The sequence below is a fragment of the Sinocyclocheilus anshuiensis genome, unplaced genomic scaffold (assembly GCF_001515605.1).
Source record: "Sinocyclocheilus anshuiensis isolate Anshui unplaced genomic scaffold, SAMN03320099.WGS_v1.1 scaffold283, whole genome shotgun sequence".
Classification (NCBI taxonomy): domain Eukaryota; kingdom Metazoa; phylum Chordata; class Actinopteri; order Cypriniformes; family Cyprinidae; genus Sinocyclocheilus; species Sinocyclocheilus anshuiensis.
The window spans coordinates 36,145-59,084 of record NW_015549605.1 but is presented as its reverse complement, the minus strand read 5'-3'; the positions used below and the strand labels follow the sequence as shown (position 1 = coordinate 59,084).

The 22,940-nt window shown below is 36.4% G+C and overlaps 1 protein-coding gene across 1 annotated transcript in view; it reads right to left on the bottom strand.

Moving 5' to 3' along the window:
* tmtc2a (transmembrane O-mannosyltransferase targeting cadherins 2a) overlaps positions 1 to 22,940 on the bottom strand; it is a 37,808-nt gene that overhangs the window by 3,454 nt on the left and 11,414 nt on the right. The window contains exons 2-8 of the mRNA XM_016447439.1: positions 9,491 to 10,082; positions 3,965 to 4,796; positions 3,758 to 3,872; positions 2,028 to 2,113; positions 1,686 to 1,870; positions 1,470 to 1,548; positions 210 to 331 (exon numbers count right to left, since the gene is read on the bottom strand). Coding sequence (XP_016302925.1) covers positions 210 to 331; positions 1,470 to 1,548; positions 1,686 to 1,870; positions 2,028 to 2,113; positions 3,758 to 3,872; positions 3,965 to 4,796; positions 9,491 to 10,082 — 2,011 coding nt within the window. The remainder of the gene's footprint in view (positions 1 to 209; positions 332 to 1,469; positions 1,549 to 1,685; positions 1,871 to 2,027; positions 2,114 to 3,757; positions 3,873 to 3,964; positions 4,797 to 9,490; positions 10,083 to 22,940) is intronic.

The following is a 22,940-nucleotide window of genomic DNA, read 5'->3' as shown; positions in this document are numbered from 1 at the left end:
AACCATTGCAATTGTAAGTGCAAGTAAATAAATTAATTAATTTTAGGTTTAAATATTACTTATTAATTGCAGATTTTCAATGCGTCTCGCATTTTTAGGCACCACCACTATTTTGTTTTATCTTCCACATGTCATTCACAATGACCGTTTGGCAGAAGAAAAGCTCACAAACACAAAGGGGTATTAATGCACTTGTCAGCTTGACTCACCATGACAGACAGCAGTTTTCCATAGGTCAGGTGGGCAGGAATATGGTCAGGTTTGGCCTTCAGTGACTCTCTGTACCAATGCCCTGCCTCCTCTAGATTATTCAGCCTCATATATGCCTCACCTGTGGACCAAAGTCAGAAGGACGTGTAAAATTACATAGAATTATTTGCACTTCGTGCCATCAAATCAAATGCAGACAAGCATGTCATGGGATGAGTTTGAGGAGTTATGGATGACTTTTGCAATACCAAGGTCCTGTGTTTTACTCCCTAGGAAACATGTGTTAATAAAATGTACACCTTGAATGGACTCTAAAGTTACTTTGGATAAAAGCATCTGCCAAACAAATAAATGTAAACTCATCACATCTCCGGACACTGAATCAGTAACACAAGGGCACATTATTTATGTATCAGATTCCAGTCACATCTCCAGATGTGAAGGAGAGGAGGAGTATTGCGGCATAAAACTGCAAAGGAAAAAAATCACTGGAGATGGTATAAATATACATATGGGGGCTGAAGAACACTAAAACATTTTAGGACATCTCAATCCAAGCAGCTGAGTCTTTAGCCATCTTCAAGAAATGGCTAAAAACACATTTCTTCCATCTACACTTGACTGTCTAACACTAGCACTCTCTATTCTATTTCTGTTTTATATAATTGTTCTTTTTATTTATTAAAAAATCTTGACCCTCTAACACTTACACTCTCTATTTACTATTCACTTTTTTTAATATAACTACTTTTCTTTTTATTAAAAATAAATTTGACCTTCTAACACTTGCTTTTTTTAATATAACTACTTTTCTTTTTATTAAAAATAAATTTGACCTAACACTTGTTCTCCATTTTTTTCTATTCTAGTATCTACTTGTTTTATTTTTACTTTTAAAAAAACTTGACCCTCTAACACTTGCACTCTCTATTCTCTACTCAATTTTTATTCTAAGAATAATATTTTTTATTTATTATAAAAATGACCCTCTAACACTAGCGTTCTCTATTGGTTTTCTATTCTTTCGACTTGTTTTTTTATTTATTTTTTTAAATTGTTCCTCTTACACGAGTTCTCTATTCTGTTTCTATTCAATCTCCTTGCTTTCTTTTTATTTAGTATAAAAAAACCTTGCTACGTGTACTGTGATACTAATCGACTAATCGAGACTTGTCATTGCACTTGCGTATTATTGGTCTTTTAAGTGTTTTTGAATCTCAAATAAAAACATCTGAATGCACTGAGAAATAAACACTGACCCATCATATTGTACAAACTCTGCGGTGTAAACTGTCGTGGCATTTTTTGCACAGCTTCTTTATACATGGACAGCGCCTCCTGAGGACGACAAACAAAAACAACCTGTCATAATGTGACAATGAGAACTGTTAATTAAGAACAACCAGGGAACAATTCATACAAGAACATCATTGCATCCATCTAAACTGATAATGCATGCAGATTTCGATGAATACCTCGTGCTGGCCCTGCTCATGAAGCAATTTGCCGAGGTTGTACAAGCAGCTGGTGACGGAGCTCTTGTGGGCATGAGGGTCCTTCAGGTTCTCATCGGGGATGTCAGCGCAAGTGTGAAAGGTGCGTTTGGCCTCTTCGATATTCCCCTGCGAGACCTGGATGATGCCCACATTCAAGTATGCAGCTGTGCAAGAGGACAAAAGGGAGAACTAATTAACAAAAAGAGACTGAAAAATCCAAAATTGCACATACTTGTAAAATGAAAGCCTGAAAACAGACATTTATTCCAGTAACAGACTCTTTGGAGGTTCAAAATGGTGAAACTGAAGAGCTGAACTCACAGGCCAGTGTCGGTCTGCTTCCGATGGCCAGTTTGTAGTAATGCAGAGCCTCAGAGAATCGCTCGCTCTCCTGTAGCAGCAAACCACTGCATGAAATAAAGCACACATTGCTTTTAAGCTTGAGAAATGATATGTGAAGTAAGAGGTTGGTGCAATTACCAGAATGTGATGAAACACTGAGGTCTCTGCTCCTCTCCAGGGTTAATGAATGTTAGAGGTGTCTCATGCTTTTTAAAGACTGCAAATAATGAAACTAATGAAATCCCGTCACATACACAAGCCCTGAGCGAGAGATACACTTTCACTGCTCCTCAACTTCCCACTCTTGTTTTCTGAATGCTAAGTATGACTCTCCCAGTACAAAGTATCTTAACTATTCTTTGCAATTTTGGAGGCAAATTTTTTGAGCAATGAGCAATATTATGGCGCATATCCATATTGTGTACATCTGTTCATGTCTGTTGCCCTGTAAGCCATGTTAATTGGATTATGGCAGTTCCCATGGAAAACTGGCTCAGATAAAGTGCTGTATGACCTTGACAAAACCAACACACTGTCCTGTGAATACAGTAAGAAAGACAGCTGTGCATTCTACCATGCAAAATACTTTGCTTATTTCTGGTCACAAAACAAAACAAAAAACAAAAGACTTAAGTGCAAGAAGCCATGTTAATTGGATTATGGCAGTTCCCATGGAAAACTGGCTCAGATAAAGTGCTGTATGACCTTGACAAAACCAACACACTGTCCTGTGAATACAGTAAGAAAGAGAGCTGTACATTCTACCATGCAAAATACTTTGCTTATTTCTGGTCACAAAACAAAACAAAAAACAAAACAAGACTTAAGTGCAAGCTAAATAATTATTTAGCAGCATTTGTTTTGTATAAATACATTTTTCACAAAATAAAAAATAAAGTTTGACAGTCTTCAAAAATAAATAAAAATAAAACAAAAAAATAAAATATTAATAGAGTACCTCAAACTCAAATTAAATATAAGTATCTGAACACTTTATGCAACATTATGCATGAATGACAATGCATTCTATAATAAAAAATATCAAACCATTATTTATTTTGTTTCATATTATATTTATTTATACATTTATTTTTAGTATAGCAGCAACCACAAGCAAAAAAACTTTAGTGATACATCCACTAAAAATCACCTTAATCAAAAATTAACATTGCTAAAAAAAGACTCAAAAAGGTGAAGTTAATTCTGAAAAAAAAGGTTTAGTATAATTTGTTTTCAGAAGCCAATTGGTTTGATATTTTTATTCATTTATTTTATTTTTATATAAGTGACGTGACATGTGGCCAAGTATGGTGACCCATAATCGGAATTAGTGCTCTGCATTTATCCCATCCAAAGTGCACACACACAGCAGTGAACACACACACACCGTGAACACACACACCGTGAACACACACCCGGAGCAGTGGGCAGCCATTTTTTGCTGCGGCGCCCAGGGAGCAGTTGGGGGTTCGGTGCCTTGCTCAAGAGCACCTCAGTTGTGGTATTGAAGGTGGAAGAGAGCGCTGCACATTCACTCCCCCCACCTACAATCTCTGCCGTTACGAGACTCGAACCCGCAACCTTTGAGTTACGAGACCGACTCTCTAACCATTAGGCCACGACTTCCCCTACGATATATGCAACCTCATTCAGACATTATAAGTGTGGCGTAGTTGTAAAAAAAAACATGTCTGTGTTTGTGTACTCACAGGTTGTAGAGCATATCTGCCATATTTCCACGGTAATAAAGAGCATTTCTATACGCTCTCTCTGCCTCAGTCATCTTTCCCTGGTTCTTCAGGACATTACCCAGGTTACCCCAAGCTAAGAGTAACAAACAAAATAAATTTCACTAGTATTTACTTTGGCAGTACTATCATATCTGATATTGCAAAATTCAAGCTCGCCAAACTCACCTTTAGCAGGGTTTACAGCAATGCCAGACCTGTACAGCATCTCCTCGCTCTGCCAGTCCTGGTTCCTCCTCACAGTCTTCAGGCTGTAGAGGAGCACCAGACCTGCTGCACAGCTCAGCAGGAACGCTCTGGAGTATCTCGACCTGCAGCGAACAAACATGCTCCTCAACCCTACGGTCACGAGCAGGCAGAAGCCCATACTGGGGATGTACAGCACCCTCTCGGCCACCACAAAGCCCACGTAGAAGAACATATTAGTGGCTGGTATGAAGGGCAAAACCAGCAGCCCAAGGGAAAAGACCACCACACTCTCTGTGGCTGGAAGGGATTTTTGAGGTGCTTTGGGTGGTTTATGATATCCATTTCTTTTGGGAGAGTTTGAGTCCCTGTAGTGATTGTCATTGTGATTATGACTGTATCCATTAGTTGCAGACTTTCCATTGCTAATATGTGATTTTCCATTGGTTTCGCTGATTTTAGAGGACTGTAGTAATGGGTTTCTCAAGCTAAACCATGACAGGAGAGCGAATCCCGTGTAAAACAAAACCGACTGAAGGTTCCGCCAATCAGCGATGGATCTGAGCAGAGAAATGGCATCCATTGACCAATCAAAGCTGAGTTTGTCAGGGCAGAGGAGGAGCCAGGCACTGACAGCTGGCAGGTACAGGAAAGTGAGCACTCTGGTCAGGAAGTGAGGCGAGTCGGCTGCAGGGTTGTCAGAGTTGGAGAAGTTTGGAGGCTTGTTGCCCATCCAGTAAAACCGAACTGTGAGAAGAATCATCCCCCAACCAACCAGCCATGCTAGACTGACCAGCAAGCTCATGTTCTTTCTCTAGAAATGAAGAGAATGAAATGCATCTGTTAAGACACTCTTTTAATTTGTCCAGTAACAACATTCAACAGTGGACATAGTTTCATAACAGAAGAACTCTAATTGTTTTAGTCATGAAAAATCCCACCACAATATAATTTCCACCACATCTCACATGATGTACTGTGTTTAATAGCATTTAGAGATGGAAAAAACGATGGTGGAATATAAATCCAAGCCAAAAACAAAACTGTTGAATTTTTAAAAGTTGAATTGATCATACAGAACGTAGAAATAAAAAAAAAAAAAAAAAAAAAAAAAAACTTTATTGGGGCAAAATTGTTTGGAGTGGTGAAAATACTCTTAATTTAGATTATTTTTGCTAAATAAATACTGAAGTGTTTTATTTTTCATCTCTCTATTTGTTTATCAGTTTTAAATACATAATTCGTATTTAATGAAGGCAAGGCAAGGCAGGGAAGGGAAGGGAAGGGAAGGGAAGGGAAGGGAAGGAAAGGGAAGGAAAGGGAAGGAAAGGGAAGGAAAGGAAAGGAAAGGAAAGGAAAGAACCCATGGCACATTAAAAGAAGAAAAACACTCTTTGCATTTATACTATATACTACATCCTGCATACTGAAGTTCTTTGAGTGTAAAATTGAAAAATCTCTTCTTATATAAATGGCTCTTTGGGCACAGCATGGCAATTGACAGAGTGCATACTGGGGAAGTTGAGCTCAAAGACTGGGGAAATTAGATGTCACAAATATCGATTCCTTTATTTCAAACACAACGGGTCAGAAACTTATGGACTAAAGCCACAATAGATCCTCCACTCCCACTGAGAGTGACAATTCAATCCATGCTTCAGGGTTGAACTAAATGAGCACTCTTTCATCACCTGTTTTTGTTCCCGCTCTTTTGTACTAAACTTGTATTTTACATCAATCTTAGATTGGAGATCCCATAAAGACCTTATCAACGGAGATGTGAAAGACAGTCACCAGACAAACAGCAATTTTCCTGCAGGAAAATATTCTTCTCTGCTTATAAAGTTAGTAACTAAAATAAAAAGAACGCATAAAAACACACTGAATAACCCTCTGCATTTAGTGCAAAATCCAAACTAAAATAGTCAGGGAGTTGGAGGACGTTGATGAACTGAACTCTTTACGCTGCAGAGGACAAAGGAAGTGCTTGTTTTAGTTGCTGCTAATCACGCCACTCATAATGAGGAAGGTTGTGGGTTTGCAGCCTTCTCCACTGGGACACTATCCAAATTCAATCAGGATCTTTCAGTTTTTAACATCAAGAAAAAGGTAGGAACATCATCAACAGTAGACCTACTACAGTCTAAGTAACATCTATATATATCTATATATATATCTATATCTATATATAATAAATCTGCAAAAATGTCAACGATTCTGTGTTTTTCTGTCAATATGGGGTGCTGTGTGTACATTAATGAGGAAAAAAAATTAACTTAAATGATTTTAGCAAATGGCTGCAATGTAACAAAGAGTGAAAAATTGAAGGGGGTCTGAATACTTTCCGTACCCACTGTATATATATATATATATGCACACCTCAGACAGTTCATGCATCTAAAAGTCACTACACACCAGAAATGAACTGTATTCAAGGAAATGTGAGATCCACGGCATCATTTCACAGCTGAATTTCCTGTCACAGCAAAAATGCCGCCACATTAATCAAATTGTTGACTGTTATGAGGAAATATTCCTACTTGCACGACATTGAGACAAATGACCCGAAATATTGTGTGTGCCATCGTTGAATTATCTTAAAAGAGACTACGAAGCATTTCTCGTGAAGCTTGAAAGATTAATTTACCTTGCTAATCAGTCCTCCAAATTTTTGCCTTCCCCCCCTTAAAAGTTCAATAATCAAATTAGCATTTTCTCATTTTTTTCCAAAATAAGACAGGTTGGCTGGTGGTGTGGAGATCCTGCACTAAACCAGCAGCCATGTGCTATTCAGAAAAAGGGCAGAACACATTCCAGACAATCACCAGAGCTTTATCTCATCTCCGTCCGATTAGAGAGCAAATGGGATGAAAAATTGCCCTCTATCTGCATTGTGCGCTCATATGGCCGAACCTCAAAACTAATCTACAGCGTATTGTTTTAGACTCACACCGCATTCTGCTCAAATCAAAGCAATATCATATATCAGGGGTGTTTGTAGCCTCTAGAATATCAATGAGGGCACCCTATCTGTTTTCATTACCCTGATACGCATTCATTACCGTGTGAATTTAAAGTCTAAGACGCGTGGCATTAAATATGCAAAGTCAGAGCCTCGCTGTTCAAAAACCATTTCAGAAGATCCTGTGGGATCTTTTATTGTTGACCGTTACTTCTGCATTTAATGCGGCCCCTCTGAAGCATAGAAAGCCAATGAGCCGGTTTTACACCATGGGACTAAGAGTAAACGAGAAAGTGCTTTGATAAAGAGAAAGAGAGGAAGTGAGGGCATGGTTTCCTTTCCTCTCTACTCTTCCTCCTCATCCTCCTTTCTCTCCCCCTGTTTGCGTTCCCATGCGCTCGTGGCCGTCTGGAGGATTTGTAATCTCTCCCTCGCCCCTCTCGTGCGCCTCATGATTACCAACAAGAAAAGCCGGAGACATGGGCAGAGAGGCCACGATAAAGAGCCCACATGTGCAGCGGGGTTGGCATCTGTGTACAGAGTCTGGACTGGTAAGATTACCCTTGTATTATTGTCTGGAGACGGGTGGAGGAGAGCTGTAAAAATTCCTATTTATTATAATATTGATAAAAAGGGACATTTAAAGTTTAGCTTTGTATATTGTACAGAACACATCATGAGTTTAAGTGTGATAATTCCCACAGAATCATTGCACAGCTAAATGGCATTTGCCATAATGCAACACTTATCATTTGTCAGTTTAATAGGGTAACCTTAACAGGACGAAACACAGTAAAATACTCCTTTATATAAAAATGTCAATAAGTAAAAGCCATTTTGACGGTTCCTTTATTTTCCAAGACATTATTTTCAGGAACGTTTTAAGAGAAAGGAAAACTTGAAATCGCATCATATGACCCCTTTAAAGTACCTTAACTCCCAAATAATATAAAATATGGGATATATTATTAGCATGGTAGTACAATTTCGATACTTTGCATTTTTTCTCCTTTGCTGCCATTGATATATGGAGAAATATTTATTTTCACTGGTATAAGAACATTTTAGAGGACTTAAATTCCATTGCCATTCAGACAAACATTTTGAAGCTTCAAGCAAAATTCAAGTTTTTTTCCGCACTGAACAACAAAGTGGCATTAACAAACACACACACTGTATCAAATATATGACCAAATGTCCATGTTAAAACATTTACGCAGACTGGAGAATTAATTAAATTTGATATAATCACGGCAGAAAGTGACTTTTTCCAGCACCTGTGAAGATAATTAAAAATGTAGTTATGACGCAATAAATATTATATTGCCACATAGTGAGGTAGATATGTGGGGGCGTGTTAGAACGAGCCGTTTTAGGGGGGCGTGGCAGAGTCTTAACTTTGATAAAGAATATCTCTTTGGTTTTGAGACTTTAGTCTTTGCAACTTCAGGGATCTTATCTATGCACAATCAGCTTGTAACACTCCAAAGAGAAAGGAAAACTTGAAATCGCATCATATGACCCCTTTAAAGTACCTTAACTCCCAAATAATATAAAATATGGGATATATTATTAGCATGGTAGTACAATTTCGATACTTTGCATTTTTTCTCCTTTGCTGCCATTGATATATGGAGAAATATTTATTTTCACTGGTATAAGAACATTTTAGAGGACTTAAATTCCATTGCCATTCAGACAAGCATTTTGAAGCTTCAAGCAAAATTCAAGTTTTTTTCTGCACTGAACAACAAAGTGGCATTAAAAAACACACACTGTATCAAATATATGACCAAATGTCCATGTTAAAACATTTACGCAGACTGGAGAATTAATTAAATTTGATACAATCACGGCAGAAAGTGACTTTTTCCAGCACCTGTGAAGGTAATTAAAAATGTAGTTATGACGCAATAAATATTTTAAGTGCCCAAACACATTCATGCAATGTTGCACTAGTGTTATTTTAACCTTTATATACTAATAGTTTTTATTAATATTTTGAATATTTTTTTTAAATAATTTTTTTTTATTATTTATTGCTATCTAGTAATTTTAGCACTTTACATTTAACTTATATCAGTAAGTTGCCAAGGCAACATTGCACTTTTCCTTTTTTAATCTATATTTTTATATTTTATTTTATTTTATTTCAATTAACAAAAAAAAAAAAAAAGTTAATAACCTTGAGTCACACCGATTTAACTTTTTTGGAAATGCACCTACAAGCCTAATGGTCTATACTTAACAGTTTTATTATAACATTACACTAAAACATTAAAGACCAACTAATTTTCTAAGACATCAGGGTAATTTTCTTGCATTACAAAGATGCGTTTTCCAAGATGGGTAGGAACTTTGAGCTTCAGGTATTCAAGATTTAAGCTGAAATACATTGAAACTAGACTCTGGATTTATATCAGTATATTTATTAAATTATATTTTATATTATAAGTTTCAGGACCTGGTTTTGTACCACCTCATTGCCCCTGTTGCATTTTTGCTTGGACTTTAGGCAGATTCACACAATGAGAATCAGATCTCACCTTCAGCACCATCATTACTGCTTGCCGGAATCTCAGACGGTGCACAACACAGAGGTCATAAACGGCTGAGATGGCCAGAACAGTCACTCCCTGCTCCTTCCACAGTAAAGCGGCCGCAGCAGCACCCAAACTCCCAGCAAGCCACAGCGCTGTCCGCCATTCAACCCTGTCCGAGTGTGCTGTGCTGGCCCTGAGACGGCAGTACTGGGCATAACAGATCAGGGACAACAAGAAGCAAAAAGCTGCACCCACATCTGCTCGCCCCACCACCCCAGCTACTGCTTCAGTGTGTATGGGATGAGAGGCGAAGAGCAGACCCGCCAACAGGCTCCACGGTCCTCCACCCAGCAGGGGGCGACAGAATGCAGTGAAGAGCGCAGTGACGCAGCAGTGCAGGCCCACATTGACCAGGTGGTAGCCCCGGGGGTCCAAGCCGCCCAGGGCATAATTGAGGCGGAAGGAGAGAGTGCAGAGGGGGCGGAAAGACTTGTGGCTGCCGCTGTGGGTGAGCAGAGTGCCCCAGAAGTCATCGTACAGGATGTTCATCCATGGAGTGTCTGGTAGGAGGTCTTGGTTGGTTTTGATTGCTCGGCTAAAGAATATGGAAAGACGAAAGAAAAAAGAGGTAACATAAATAGGTGCCATATTGCATAAAAAGACATTTAGAACAACATTAACACTATAAAAGTGGCATAAAATTGGGTGTTTACAACCTAAGTGTATTCATTTACATTTTTAATTGATTGACAGCCCTAGTTATGACATAATTAATGAAGGATGTCCTTCATTATGAAGGACATCCTGAAGACCCAACATCTAACAACATCTTGACAGTTTAAGACATGATTTCACACCATTATTTTATTTTACACAAATACCGCATAAAGAGTAACATGAAAAGTTACTAATATTTAAAATCACTTGGCTCCCAAGACTATTAACAGAAGGTTTTTGTGTAAATATGTATAAAATAATTCAAAATAAAATTAATTAATTTTAAATTATTTAAAAATAAAGTATAACAATAAATAAATAAACAAATAAATAAAGTTTCAATATAATGGCATCCTAATGCAGCTTTTCTTCTCTGTAATACTGTAAGTGCTGTAAATTGTAATAGCACCTGTGAACTCATTGTATTTGTTTTTTTGTATTTGCATTTGCATTGTATTTTGCTGTCCTGGCAGTGACAGTAGCACAATATATGCGCTTTCTTAATGTATTCATCGGTTTAATGTATTCTTTTCATTTGTGATTGGCAATGATGTGGGAGTGGAGCTGATTTGAATATTTAAATTACAATGATCTCCAAAGTGTGAGACTGAAAGCCAAGGCCACGGGGGAATGAACATGGGCACATTTACTGTATCTCAGAATACAAAAGAATGAAAAGTGAGGCCAACGAGGCTCTATATATTCTAGAAATAAAATAAAACAAAATAAAGTCAGAGGGGAAATCTTACAGTAGCTAGAAGGCAGTGATATGGAATGCAATAAACATCCAACAAAAATACATCTTAAAAAAATAAATATACCTCAAAAAATAGAAAGAAAGAATAATACTTTTCTAGTGTGTTTCAGTGGTAGTTAATACATCAAGCCTTCAGTACAAGTGGCGCAGTTTCCTGTGACCCATATCTCTGTCTATAGAGCTCTCTGTGACTCCATGAGAAAGCCTGCACTTGTTTTCGACTCAGGAAACACAATGCTGGGAAAGTGAAGAAATCGACGGCTGCCATCAAGCTATGACCCCTGCAGTGAGGTCACAAACCATCAGACGCCACATATCACAAACGTTACTACACATATTGCCATTTTATTTATTGTACTGACAGTCTATTAAGTGCCAAGTGAAAAACAAATACAATTAAAAATGCACAATATATATAATTATATAATATATAATACATAAATACATTAAATAAAGAAAATTTGCTTTAACAATTAAAAAAAAAAACTTTTTTTGATCTAAATTGTATTAGAATCAGATTACACCACATTAGTTGAATCTGCGAAGCCCTTTGTGCATTTCTAGACAGTAGATCCTGAACGTTTCAGAAATGGACCACAGTGTTTGCAAACAATTGTACATTATTAACTCTTATCTGGATTTATGTAGGTGCTTATGTCATGTACATTTGATCATGAGGTAATCTTGTCCTAATTGGGCCACAGCAAATCAGATTACTGTGAATATAGTTCGGTCCATTATGAACAGCTTTGCTCCGAGGTCATAAATGAAGGTATTAGCAAATAGCATGTACTGCTCTAAAACTATTACAAACACACTCAGAAGCAAAATATGTAGACAGACAAACAAACATGCCCTGTGTGTTTAGATTTTGTGTGGTCCAATCAAATGTATATAACCCAAGATGCTCATCGGTAGACAGCTGTGACACTGAGCACTTGAGTGTCTCCAAAATATTTAAGTTTTATAGCGAAGGTCTATGTCTCCACTTACCATTCCTTATTTGACCCAAAGATAAGCAGTGCCTGAGAAAGCTGGTTGTTTTGAATGGCAGTAATGAGGCTGAGTTATGTTATGAGGTTTATCTGTGGACCTTGAGGAGGAAACACACTCAAGTTGTGACGTCCTGTAAATGTACATTTTCCTAAAATCCAGAAAGTGTCATTTGTCTCCTCGAGGGACTGGAAAAATGCAGTCCTATCTTGGAGCATCTATCCCTGCTCATTGGCAATACACTTTACACCACATACATTTGAAGTTTTCAGCTTCCAGTGTTTATAATCTCTATAAATCACTCGTGAGTCGCCTCACAAAGCCTCTCAGTCACTGAGAGTTCAGAAGGTTAATGCAGTTGACTGTGAGGGCGGCTTGATGTACAGTCATTATTCAATTCCAACATAGCCTGTGAAAGTAATCGGATTGAACGTGCAGTTGAGGGTACAAGAAGTAGTTATGTTGTACATTGTTCATAAGCAGTTATGTCTCATTGCAGTTATTGTACATATTCTCAAAATAAAATAGTCGTTGGGTTTCCAAAACAACTAATCGGCCCTGAACTTTGATTAGATGTAAACATTGCAGGTAATCAAATACATACATATTTATATTGATTTAAAATAACAATAATAATAATTTCATAAATAAACTAATGTGTTTGTATGAAATTGTTATATTCACAAATAAAATTGATTTAATAATAAAAACAATAAAAAGTGATAAAGCAAAGTTACAGAGAAATCAAGAAGAAGAAAATCACCAGCAGAGAGGCAGCTGTAACAGGTTTAAGTGTTTCTCCTTCAAAGGACCATGAGAAAGAAACAAAACTTATTTAAAAATTAAACTATAAAAAAACAGCATAATAATGATGATGATGATTATTGGAATATAAAAGTAAAATAGTTGTTATTTTAATTGTTTTAAATGTAATTAATTTGTATGATTGTATAAATATGAATTCTAATATTACAATAATCTAATACAATTACACTATTTACACTATCGTTCAAATGTTTGGTTTAGTGATGTTATTATTATTATTATTATTATTATTATATTTGGTTTATTATTATATTTGGTTTATTTCTGTCAAATTTTCATGACTTATTACAAACAAAATTATTATTACAAATTATTGCATCAATACTAAATTATTATTATTATTAATAATAATAATAATAATTTTTAAAAGATCGTATTCTACCATGTCAAACAGCTAAAGTACAGCACAATAAAGCAGATGTGACAAAAACTATTATTATTATTATTATTATTATTATCATCATCATCATCATTAATAATTTTTAAAAGATATTATTCTACCATCTGTCAAACAGCTAAAGTACAGCATATTAAAGCAGATGTTAAGAAAAAAAACACTGCATCGCACCTCATATTGGCAGATTAGTGCCGAGTATTGGAGCGGGACAGAGCGGTTTTGCATCCCTGCACAGGGGAACATGGCTGCGGTGTTAATCTGACGCTAACAAGATTACAGGCATATCATAGAGCCAGAGTATTTTAGGGGCACAGCTGGAGGACAAGGTCTTAATGACTTTAAACCTGTCCCAACAGAGATGTGTGCAACCCTTGTGTTTGTAGTTTTAACAAACTCAGTAATGAAAAGCAATCAGCTGTATGACTGTCTTAGAAAATAAATGAACTAAAATGTTACTTAGCTTAACATGAAGCAGTAACTATAAACACTGATGTTTTCCAACAGATTCCAGCAAATCCCATTTGCAGTCTTTACAACCCCTTGCTGGCAAGTATTCATAAACGCTCTATAGAAAACAATTCTGGGGAAAATTGGCATCAAAAACACGCTCATAAATGTCACCGCATTCACAAATGCTGGACCACTATGATGGATTGGTTTCATTTAATTCATACTGGCAACAAGAGTTCTCTATTTCTTTAAAGAAATCAAGTGTAAAAACATCCATTAGGCTATAAAGCAAAATTATATGATGTAGTTTGTGACGCATCTCCTCAACAGAGAATGACAACACAAAATAAGTAGTAAAAAATCTAAAATACAATTGCTAGCACATTCTTCACTGCATTAACTAAAACCATGATTTCTTAAGGTGTCACTGATATTTCAGATTTTTCTAAAGATTTGAACCCACATCCACATAACCCAGCCCATATTTCAGTTGCTGAGGAGACGTCAGTGTTGTGTACGGTACACAACATCTGATATACATCATAAACTCATTACAGCAGAAATGCCTGATCCTTTCTCTCATATGGCTTCTGGCTATAACATCACCACCAAATCACTGAGCGCTCCACTTTTAATCAGAAGCAATATCTCATATCATCCATCTGAAAGTTTAAGTATGCAACATATACACCACCAGTCAAAAAAAAAAAAGGCCAAATTTATGTTTCTTGTGATCTGAAGGCTTATGTTTAAATGCTTTAAATTAGATTTGTAGACAATATAAAGTGTCTACATAAGTATAAAGTGTATATATAAAGTGTCTACATGTTTTTACAACAAGAAACTTTTGATTGTTTGGTCACGACAATGTAAATTAAAGCATTTTTTTTCTGTATTATTGACTTATTTAACTATTTTGATAGTTAAAGGGCATCTTTTAAACAAGAAAAATCAATTCAGTGCCACCATTCATCAACATACATTCACAATAAAAGGCATCTATAGGGGTCATGCAGTGAACAAAAGCAAAAAAAAACTGAAGCAAAGAGGCAGTGATCAAAGCCACTAGGCACTCACAGCTGGCCAGATGTTAAAGCCAACTCTGGCATGAGCATTTAACTAGGCCGAGATCTTGATTAAGATTTAGCCCTCTTGTCTACTGGAAACCATTCATGAGCGCAAAAACTTATAACAGCCAATCGGAGCGCAGAGTTTCTTTTCCAGCCATCAAAGGCGCTGGCGGACTGGGGTGGAGCAGGGAAATGGTATAGTGTCCTTCAGTGCTGAACTCTTTCATCTGCTCAGAGAACACTTCCTGATTAGTCCAACAACAGCTAGAGGAGAAAAGCAAGCCAAGAAGGCCTGATACAAACATACAGCGACAGCATGCAGTGATCCAGTGCATTTAATTAGGCCAAAATATTACAGCTCCTTGTATTTAATAATGTTAACAACTGTGAAAAAAATAAGTTTTACCATAGACACTGCAAACCCACACATCAATAAATAAATAAATAAAAATAACACTACTTGTAAATTAGATTTATTTTGCTATAAAAAAAAGTGCAAAAAGTTTCTCTTTAACACAATAAATTAATAAATAATAATAATTTATAAAAGTAGATCAAAACTAGATACAGTGCCATTCCACTAATATTGGCACCCTTGGTAAATGAGCAGAAAAGGCTGTGAAAAAATGTCTTTATTGTTTAACCTTTTGATATTTTGCTTAAAATATTAACAAAAAAATATGCTCTCACTGAAACCAAACAATTGCAAACACCACAGTCTTTGTGAAACGTGTGTGCACCACAATTATTGACACCCCTATGAATTCATATAAGAATATAATATTCATATACAAATATTTTTAAAGTAGGCCTATATTTTCACAGATTTTTTTAATTTTTACACCTGGGTGACAAGGAACAGGAAATTGTTCAACCATGACCTCATGTTTCACAGGGGTATAAATATGAGGTAACACATAGGCCAAACTCCCTTACTCATTCATCACAATGGGCAAGACCAAAAAACATACAGTAGTTGTGATGTGCGGCAAAAGGTTGTTGAGCTTCACAAAATGAGAAGTGGCAATAAGATAGCAAAAACACTGAAAATGCCCATTTCCACCATCAGGGCAATAATTAAGAAATTCCAATCAACTGGAAGTGTTATGAATCCGCCTGGAAGAGAACGCGTGTCTATCTTGTCCCAATGCACTGTCCGGAGGATGGTTTGAGTGCATGGGCGTCACTAGGCCATTTTTAGGGGGGCTATAGCGAGAAACAGACGACAAGGTGTGTGTTTATTGATGGATTTTTATAATATCTGCGCAGTTCTTTGACATAAATACAGTTTAAAAAATATCATGGGGGAGCAATGGGTTCCACATCTACTGTAAATTTTTCACTGCGTTCACCCCTCAGCACCACAGCTGTTTCCTCCAGTGAAAATAAAGCACATATGAACGCATACTTTATAAAACAATCATGTGTATATATATATATATATATATATATATATAAATAATACCCTCATTGGGGGCTAAAATGAAACCCCCCTAAAATGAAAATCCTAGAATCACCCCTGTTTGAGTGGCCAAAAAATCTCAAAGGATCACAGCTGAAGAATTGCAGCTGTGAAGTTAGTTGGATGTTGGGGTCAGAAAGTCTCCAAAACTGCAATACGACGTCACCTACATCACCACAAATAGTTTGGAATGGTTTCTAGGAAACCCCCCTAAAATGAAAATCCTAGAATCGCCCCTGTTTGAGTGGCCAAAAAATCTCAAAGGATTACAGCTGAAGAATTGCAGCTGTGAAGTTAGTTGGGTGTTGGGGTCAGAAAGTCTCCAAAACTGCAATACGACGTCACCTACATCACCACAAATAGTTTGGAATGGTTTCTAGAAAAAAAGCCTCTACTCTCTCATCCAAAAATAGACTCAAGCGTCTTCAGTTTGCCAGACTTTACTGGAACTTCAAATGGGATCGGGTTCTATGGTCAGATGAATCCAAAATAGAGCTTTTTGGCAATAAACACCAGAGGTGGGTTTGGCGCACACAGAGAGGTAGCCATATGGAAAAGTACCTCATGCCCACAGTTAAACATGGTGGTGGGTCTTTAATATGAGGTAACACATAGGCCAAACTCCCTTACTCATTCATCACAATGGGCAAGACCAAAAAACATACAGTAGTTGTGATGTGCGGCAAAAGGTTGTTGAGCTTCACAAAATGAGAAGTGGCAATAAGACAGCAAAAACACTGAAAATGCCCATTTCCACCATCAGGGCAATAATTAAGAAATTCCAATCAACTGGAAGTGTTATGAATCCGCCTGGAAGAGAACGCGTGTCTATCTTGTCCCAATGCACTGTCCGGAGGATGGTTTGAGTGCATGGGCGTCACTAGGCCATTTTTAGGGGGGCTATAGCGAGAAACAGACGACAAGGTGTGTGTTTATTGATGGATTTTTATAATATCTGCGCAGTTCTTTGACATAAATACAGTTTAAAAAATATCATGGGGGAGCAATGGGTTCCACATCTACTGTAAATTTTTCACTGCGTTCACCCCTCAGCACCACAGCTGTTTCCTCCAGTGAAAATAAAGCACATATGAACGCATACTTTATAAAACAATCATGTTGCCATTTTCAGTTTGCCAGACTTTACTGGAACTTCAAATGGGATCGGGTTCTATGGTCAGATGAATCCAAAATAGAGCTTTTTGGCAATAAACACCAGAGGTGGGTTTGGCGCACACAGAGAGGTAGCCATATGGAAAAGTACCTCATGCCCACAGTTAAACATGGTGGTGGGTCTTTATATTTTGGGGCTTTTTTCTGCCAGAGGACCTGGACATCTTGTTAGGATATGGCATCATGGACGCTACCAAATATCAACAGATATTAAATGAACACCTGATTGCCTCTGCCAGAAAGCTTAAAATGGGCCATGGTTGGACAATGACCCAAAACATACATCAAAATCAACACAAAAATGGTTTACTGACAACAAAATCAAGGTCTTACCCTGGCGATCCCAGTCCCCTGACTTGAATCCCATAGAAAATTTAGAGTCCACCAGCATGGACCTCAAAATCGGAAGGATCTGAAAAGATTCTGTATGGAGGAATGGCCTCAGATCCCTTCCCCATGTATTCTCCAAACTCATCAGTCAGGAGAACATTCAGTGCTGTTATCTTGGCAAAGGTAGGCACTAGGCAGCACAAAGTACTACTGACTAAAAGGATGCCAGTAATTGTGGCACACATATATTTAACGAAGATATTTGTTTTTTGATAAAACTGTGTTGTGTTTGCAATTGTTTGTTTTCAGTGAGAACAGAGTTTTTTGTTAATATTTTGCACAAAAGATAAAAAGGTTAAACAATAAAGACATTTTTTCATAGACTTCTTTGCTCATATTTACCAAGAGTGCCAATATTATTGGAGGGCACTGTAAGTAGATAAACAGACAGATAAATAAATAATAAATAGAAAAATAAACTGGAAAAATAATAATTAAGGTAGATACATAAATAGACAGATAAATAGATACATACTGTACATTAATAAATAACTATACAAATGGAACAATAAACTAATAAAGAGAAAATAATAAAATGTAGAAAAATAAAGTAGATAAACAAATACAAGGATAAATAATAAATAGAATAATAAACAGACAAAAAATAAAAAATAATAATAAATAAATAAATAAAAAGCAAAACGTTTTTCAAAAATGATACTAAGGAACAGAAAAGTTACCCTAATTGAAGCATCACTATCTATTCTGCTTTTGAGAGAAAAATACAGATTGCTCACATTCAAACTCAAAGAGACAGCAACTGCAGATAAAGCGAGAAAAAAAATATGACGGCCCTCATATAAACAGCACTGACTCGCAATCATTTTAATGATCTTAACAAATGAGTATCTGTGATTCTTCTCACTTTGACAATTGATCTGAGAGCTTCCTCGCTACAGCAGAACCGACACTCATCTCCAGCACAAGCCATCTGGGCTAATCCCAGAGCGATGTCATGTTAATGGAATAGCCATTTCACTCAGCACAAAGAAGTCTTGTTAGCTCAATGATGGATGGTGTCCATAAGAAGCCCAGTGGCAGAGGTAGCCACAGAGAGAACCGCAGTTAAAGGAAATCAATGCTTTATAAAACCACTGCAGTTCAGTCAATCAGACACATCGCCTGGCTGTACTGAGGATTTAAAATAGAGTATTTCACAGTTTAAAAGCTCTGATACTTAAATAAATCAAGCCTAATTGAGTAACTAATTAAGAAGCTGAGAGCAGGTATGTTTTATATGCTCTGAAAACCTTCAGAAAGTACAGCCACTTACATTTAAAACACACTTAAATGTCCTTTAAATGCATTGGATAACAAAATAACCAATCAAGTAACTTTTGCAAGCAAATAAAGTAGACCATTTTTGCCATTTTTACAAACATTTTAAGTAGCTGGTGCCAAGTTTAGTTTCTCACTCAAAATGAAATGAAATTAAATAAATAATAAAATAAAAAATTATAAAATAAAATAAAATAAAAAATAATTCATAGAAAATAATATAATATAATAATATACAGTACATTTTAACATTATTATATTATACATTAAGTGGGACAACAAAAATACTTTACAGCTTTTGCAAACCAGCTACTGTAAAAGCCTGAAAAAGCCCTGATTTCCTCACTTCCCATAGTCCAGATCCTGTAAAGTCTCACCGTCTGAACACTGTGATGGATGTTGAGCTGCACATCTGGAAAAGTGTGAGCTTGAAGTGTTTCTTGGCCCTCCATTGAGGTGCTTTTAATGAAAATATATATGCAGGCCTTCCCTGCATATAAAATGTGAATGGAGCACAAATGCTCTTACCAGGCAATGACTGGAGCTTTAACAGTGATAGTTTTCATAACATAAATGGCTTCTATAAAATCCAGTTAAAGCTGGATTTATAGGGCCACCCAACCGGGCACCAGTGCCTGGATCCGGACTGTATTGCATTTGAACACAAATGCATGTTCAAAATGTACATTACAGGGAAGTAACCAGGCAGTGAAATATTATCAACTGCATATCCTATTCCCCATCTTCTGTTGTCTGGATAGGCAAAAATTGAGTCTGAGGAGTTAATTAAAAGCTATTGTCTACTCAGCGGTGATAAATGATAGCCCTGATTAAATTCTGACAGTGTCCGGTTCTCCCAGCAACAAACCATGTCTGTCTACTCACTGCCTTATTGTGCAAATCAAACTGTAATCTGCAAGAACCACCCCAGGGACTGATGCTAATTTGATGGCTCTTTCGAATTCTGTTGCTTCTAATAATCATAGATGGTTTAACTCCATTACCCAAAATATAATATATAAATATAATATAATATAATATAAATGCACTGGATTCTAAAATAATAAATCAAGTAACTTCTGTAAGCAAATAAAGTAGACCATTTTTGACATTTTTATAAATACTTTAAGTAGCTGGTGCCAAGATTACCTCACTCTTAAAAAATAAAATAAATTTGAGAAAATATAAAACCAAGTAACTTTTGCAAGCAAATACACTAGACACCTTTTTGTTGCTGTTTTTACAATTACTTTAAGTAGCTGATCGATCGAACGATCGATAGATCGATAGATAGATAGATAATGCGGTGACATAATAAGTGTCCAAATACTTTTTTTGGCCCACATACTTATTTTTCACTATAACCTTTACAGTATATATTTATATAAAAATTCTTACTCTGTATTTCAGCATCTTGCTCTCGTCTTGCATCTGTATGATACATGTCTGGTGTTATCAGGAGGCGCAAGGTAAGCTGGTTATCTGGATGTCACCGTGACCTAAAAAGCTCCCACCTGCTCGAGGAGAAGACAGCTGAATGTATTCAGACTCCAGTGGGGAACGAGAGTAAAAGTGAAGTGTACAGATCCATAAATGAAGAACAGCAGGTTGTTTTGGAGCTCTTGCATTGTCCGGCTGCCCCAGACTAGTCATTAAAAACACAAAACTCACAAGAAAGAGAACAAAACAGAGAATGAGGGCAAAAAAGCCTAGACCTATTCATCACATTCCATTCTTCGTCTGTGTTCCTCATCCATTCCTCTTTGACCTCTCTTTCTCTTTTTGTAACACTTTTCAGGACATCCACTAATTGGCAAGCAACCAACTGTGTCCCACAACAACCTCTTCCTCTAAAACTCCACATAAGCTCCCAGAACAGCGAACACTCATAAGGCTTATGCATGTTAGAATTCTGCCATGGCTTGTATAGAGCTTGTGTAATATTTCACTCATCTGCCACTTATTCTTCTATTAAACACCACAGGGAATCTTCACTGAGTGAGGTAAGAAAATGTCTTGTAGTTGTAAATAAGCATCTGAATGTTTTCAGGAACACAAATAGAACTTCCAAGGAAGTTGAGAGTACAGTGAGGAAAAACAGTAATTTAGAGCATTTAATACAGTTTGTAAGCCAATATCTTTGAGTTCTGGTTATTTATAGGAGACAAAACTACAAATACGTGGACTTGAAGGACTTGACAGCCAATTAGCATCCACTCAACTTCATAGAGCACAAACATTTAAAACAGCAGATGGGGTGGAAAAGCAGCTTGTCAACTCCTTGCATTTTACTTATAGTAGTTTCAGCTTTTTATTAGATGAAACTGCAACTATTTTAGCATCTTAAATGATTTTACAATTGTATCATTTTGTTTTCAGATTTAGAGGTGCACACTTTTAATCCAATCGATTCTTGATGGGTAAAATTGAACACTGTTTCACTTGGAATTGTCACATTACGGATGTAAAATGGGTTGCGAACTGGAATCCACATTCACTTTGAGTTGACAAGAGAGGGATGGAAGATAATGACTAAAATGAGGAGGAAACGAGACGGATAGAAAGATGGGGGGAAAAAAAAAAAGAGCGAAGAGATATTAGATTGTGGCTAGACGTACTGCTGGATCATAGTATTCTAACTTGTGCACTGCAAATCTTTGCAACATATCAAGCGGTAGAAATGTCCATTTCATCAAAAACTGACAGATGGTGTCTGAGAACGGCCATGAATGTCATATCGGAGAGATAATCAGAGCTCACACACTCCAAGACAGATAAACACAGCAGGCAGGAGTTTATCTAAATCCCACTCTGAAATATGGTTTCTTTCTGTTTATTGAAATCAAACGAGGCCAGATAAAACACAAACTCCAGGACCTGATGGTGTGATGTTACTAGAGCCAGACACCGCATGAGGAATAATACAATCTGTGAGCCAGATAAGAGAAAAAAAGCATTGAGGAATGAGCAGGGGGTCCTTTTCAGCTCATGGTTTGAAAAATACGTCTCAAATCAAGTTAAAATCGAATGTAAGGTAAACATTACATTCTCATCATTTATGAAAACTATATTTGAAAAACTAGTCAGTTTAGAAAGAGTCATCATGATTAGCAGAGCTGGGTAAATTACAAATTGTAGTCTGTTACTGATTACACATTGAAAACTGTAGTTAGTAATGTAATGTAGGTTACTCATTTTAGGTATTCTGACAATTTTTAGATTACTTTTTATTCAAACTTGTTTTAAACATATCATTAAACGTATTGATATACAAAAGCAAAGGGAAAGAAAATATCATATATAATATTTTATTAATATTATTATCAACATAAAATGCATTAAACATTACTTTACAGCAGGAAGTGGGGTTAATGTAAGAACTGCAGAGGGTTTGCGAGTTGATAAAAAGCAAATAATTAAATTAAAAAAAAAAAATTATAAAAATGTAAAATGAAAATCATTTAAACACTTGAACACTAAAAATGTTTACCTGCCTGTCAATCGGACCATTAACGACATCAGAGAATTGTAAATATGCAAATATGCTGTTAAATTATTTGAAATAACTTACTCAGAGACATTAAGTAAACATTTTATTTTAAGGGGTTTGGCTGCTAAAAATGGGAACCCCTGCATTATATGAAGAAGAAAAACATTAATAAACATGAAAACAACAATGACATTTAAAAATTCAAAAGAAAAAAAAAGAGAAAATCAAAAACAATCATGAATCATTTACTGCGATTGTGTGAATAATATGTAATCATGTAATCCATTAAAAAGTAACTGTAATCTGATTATGACTGTAATGCACTCTAATTACGAGTACTTAATTTTTTGAAGTCTGATTATGTAATTATGTAATCAGTTACTACCCATTACTGCACAAGCCATATTCAGTACAGACTACTATGAACTCTGTTATGGTTAGAGATGCGTAA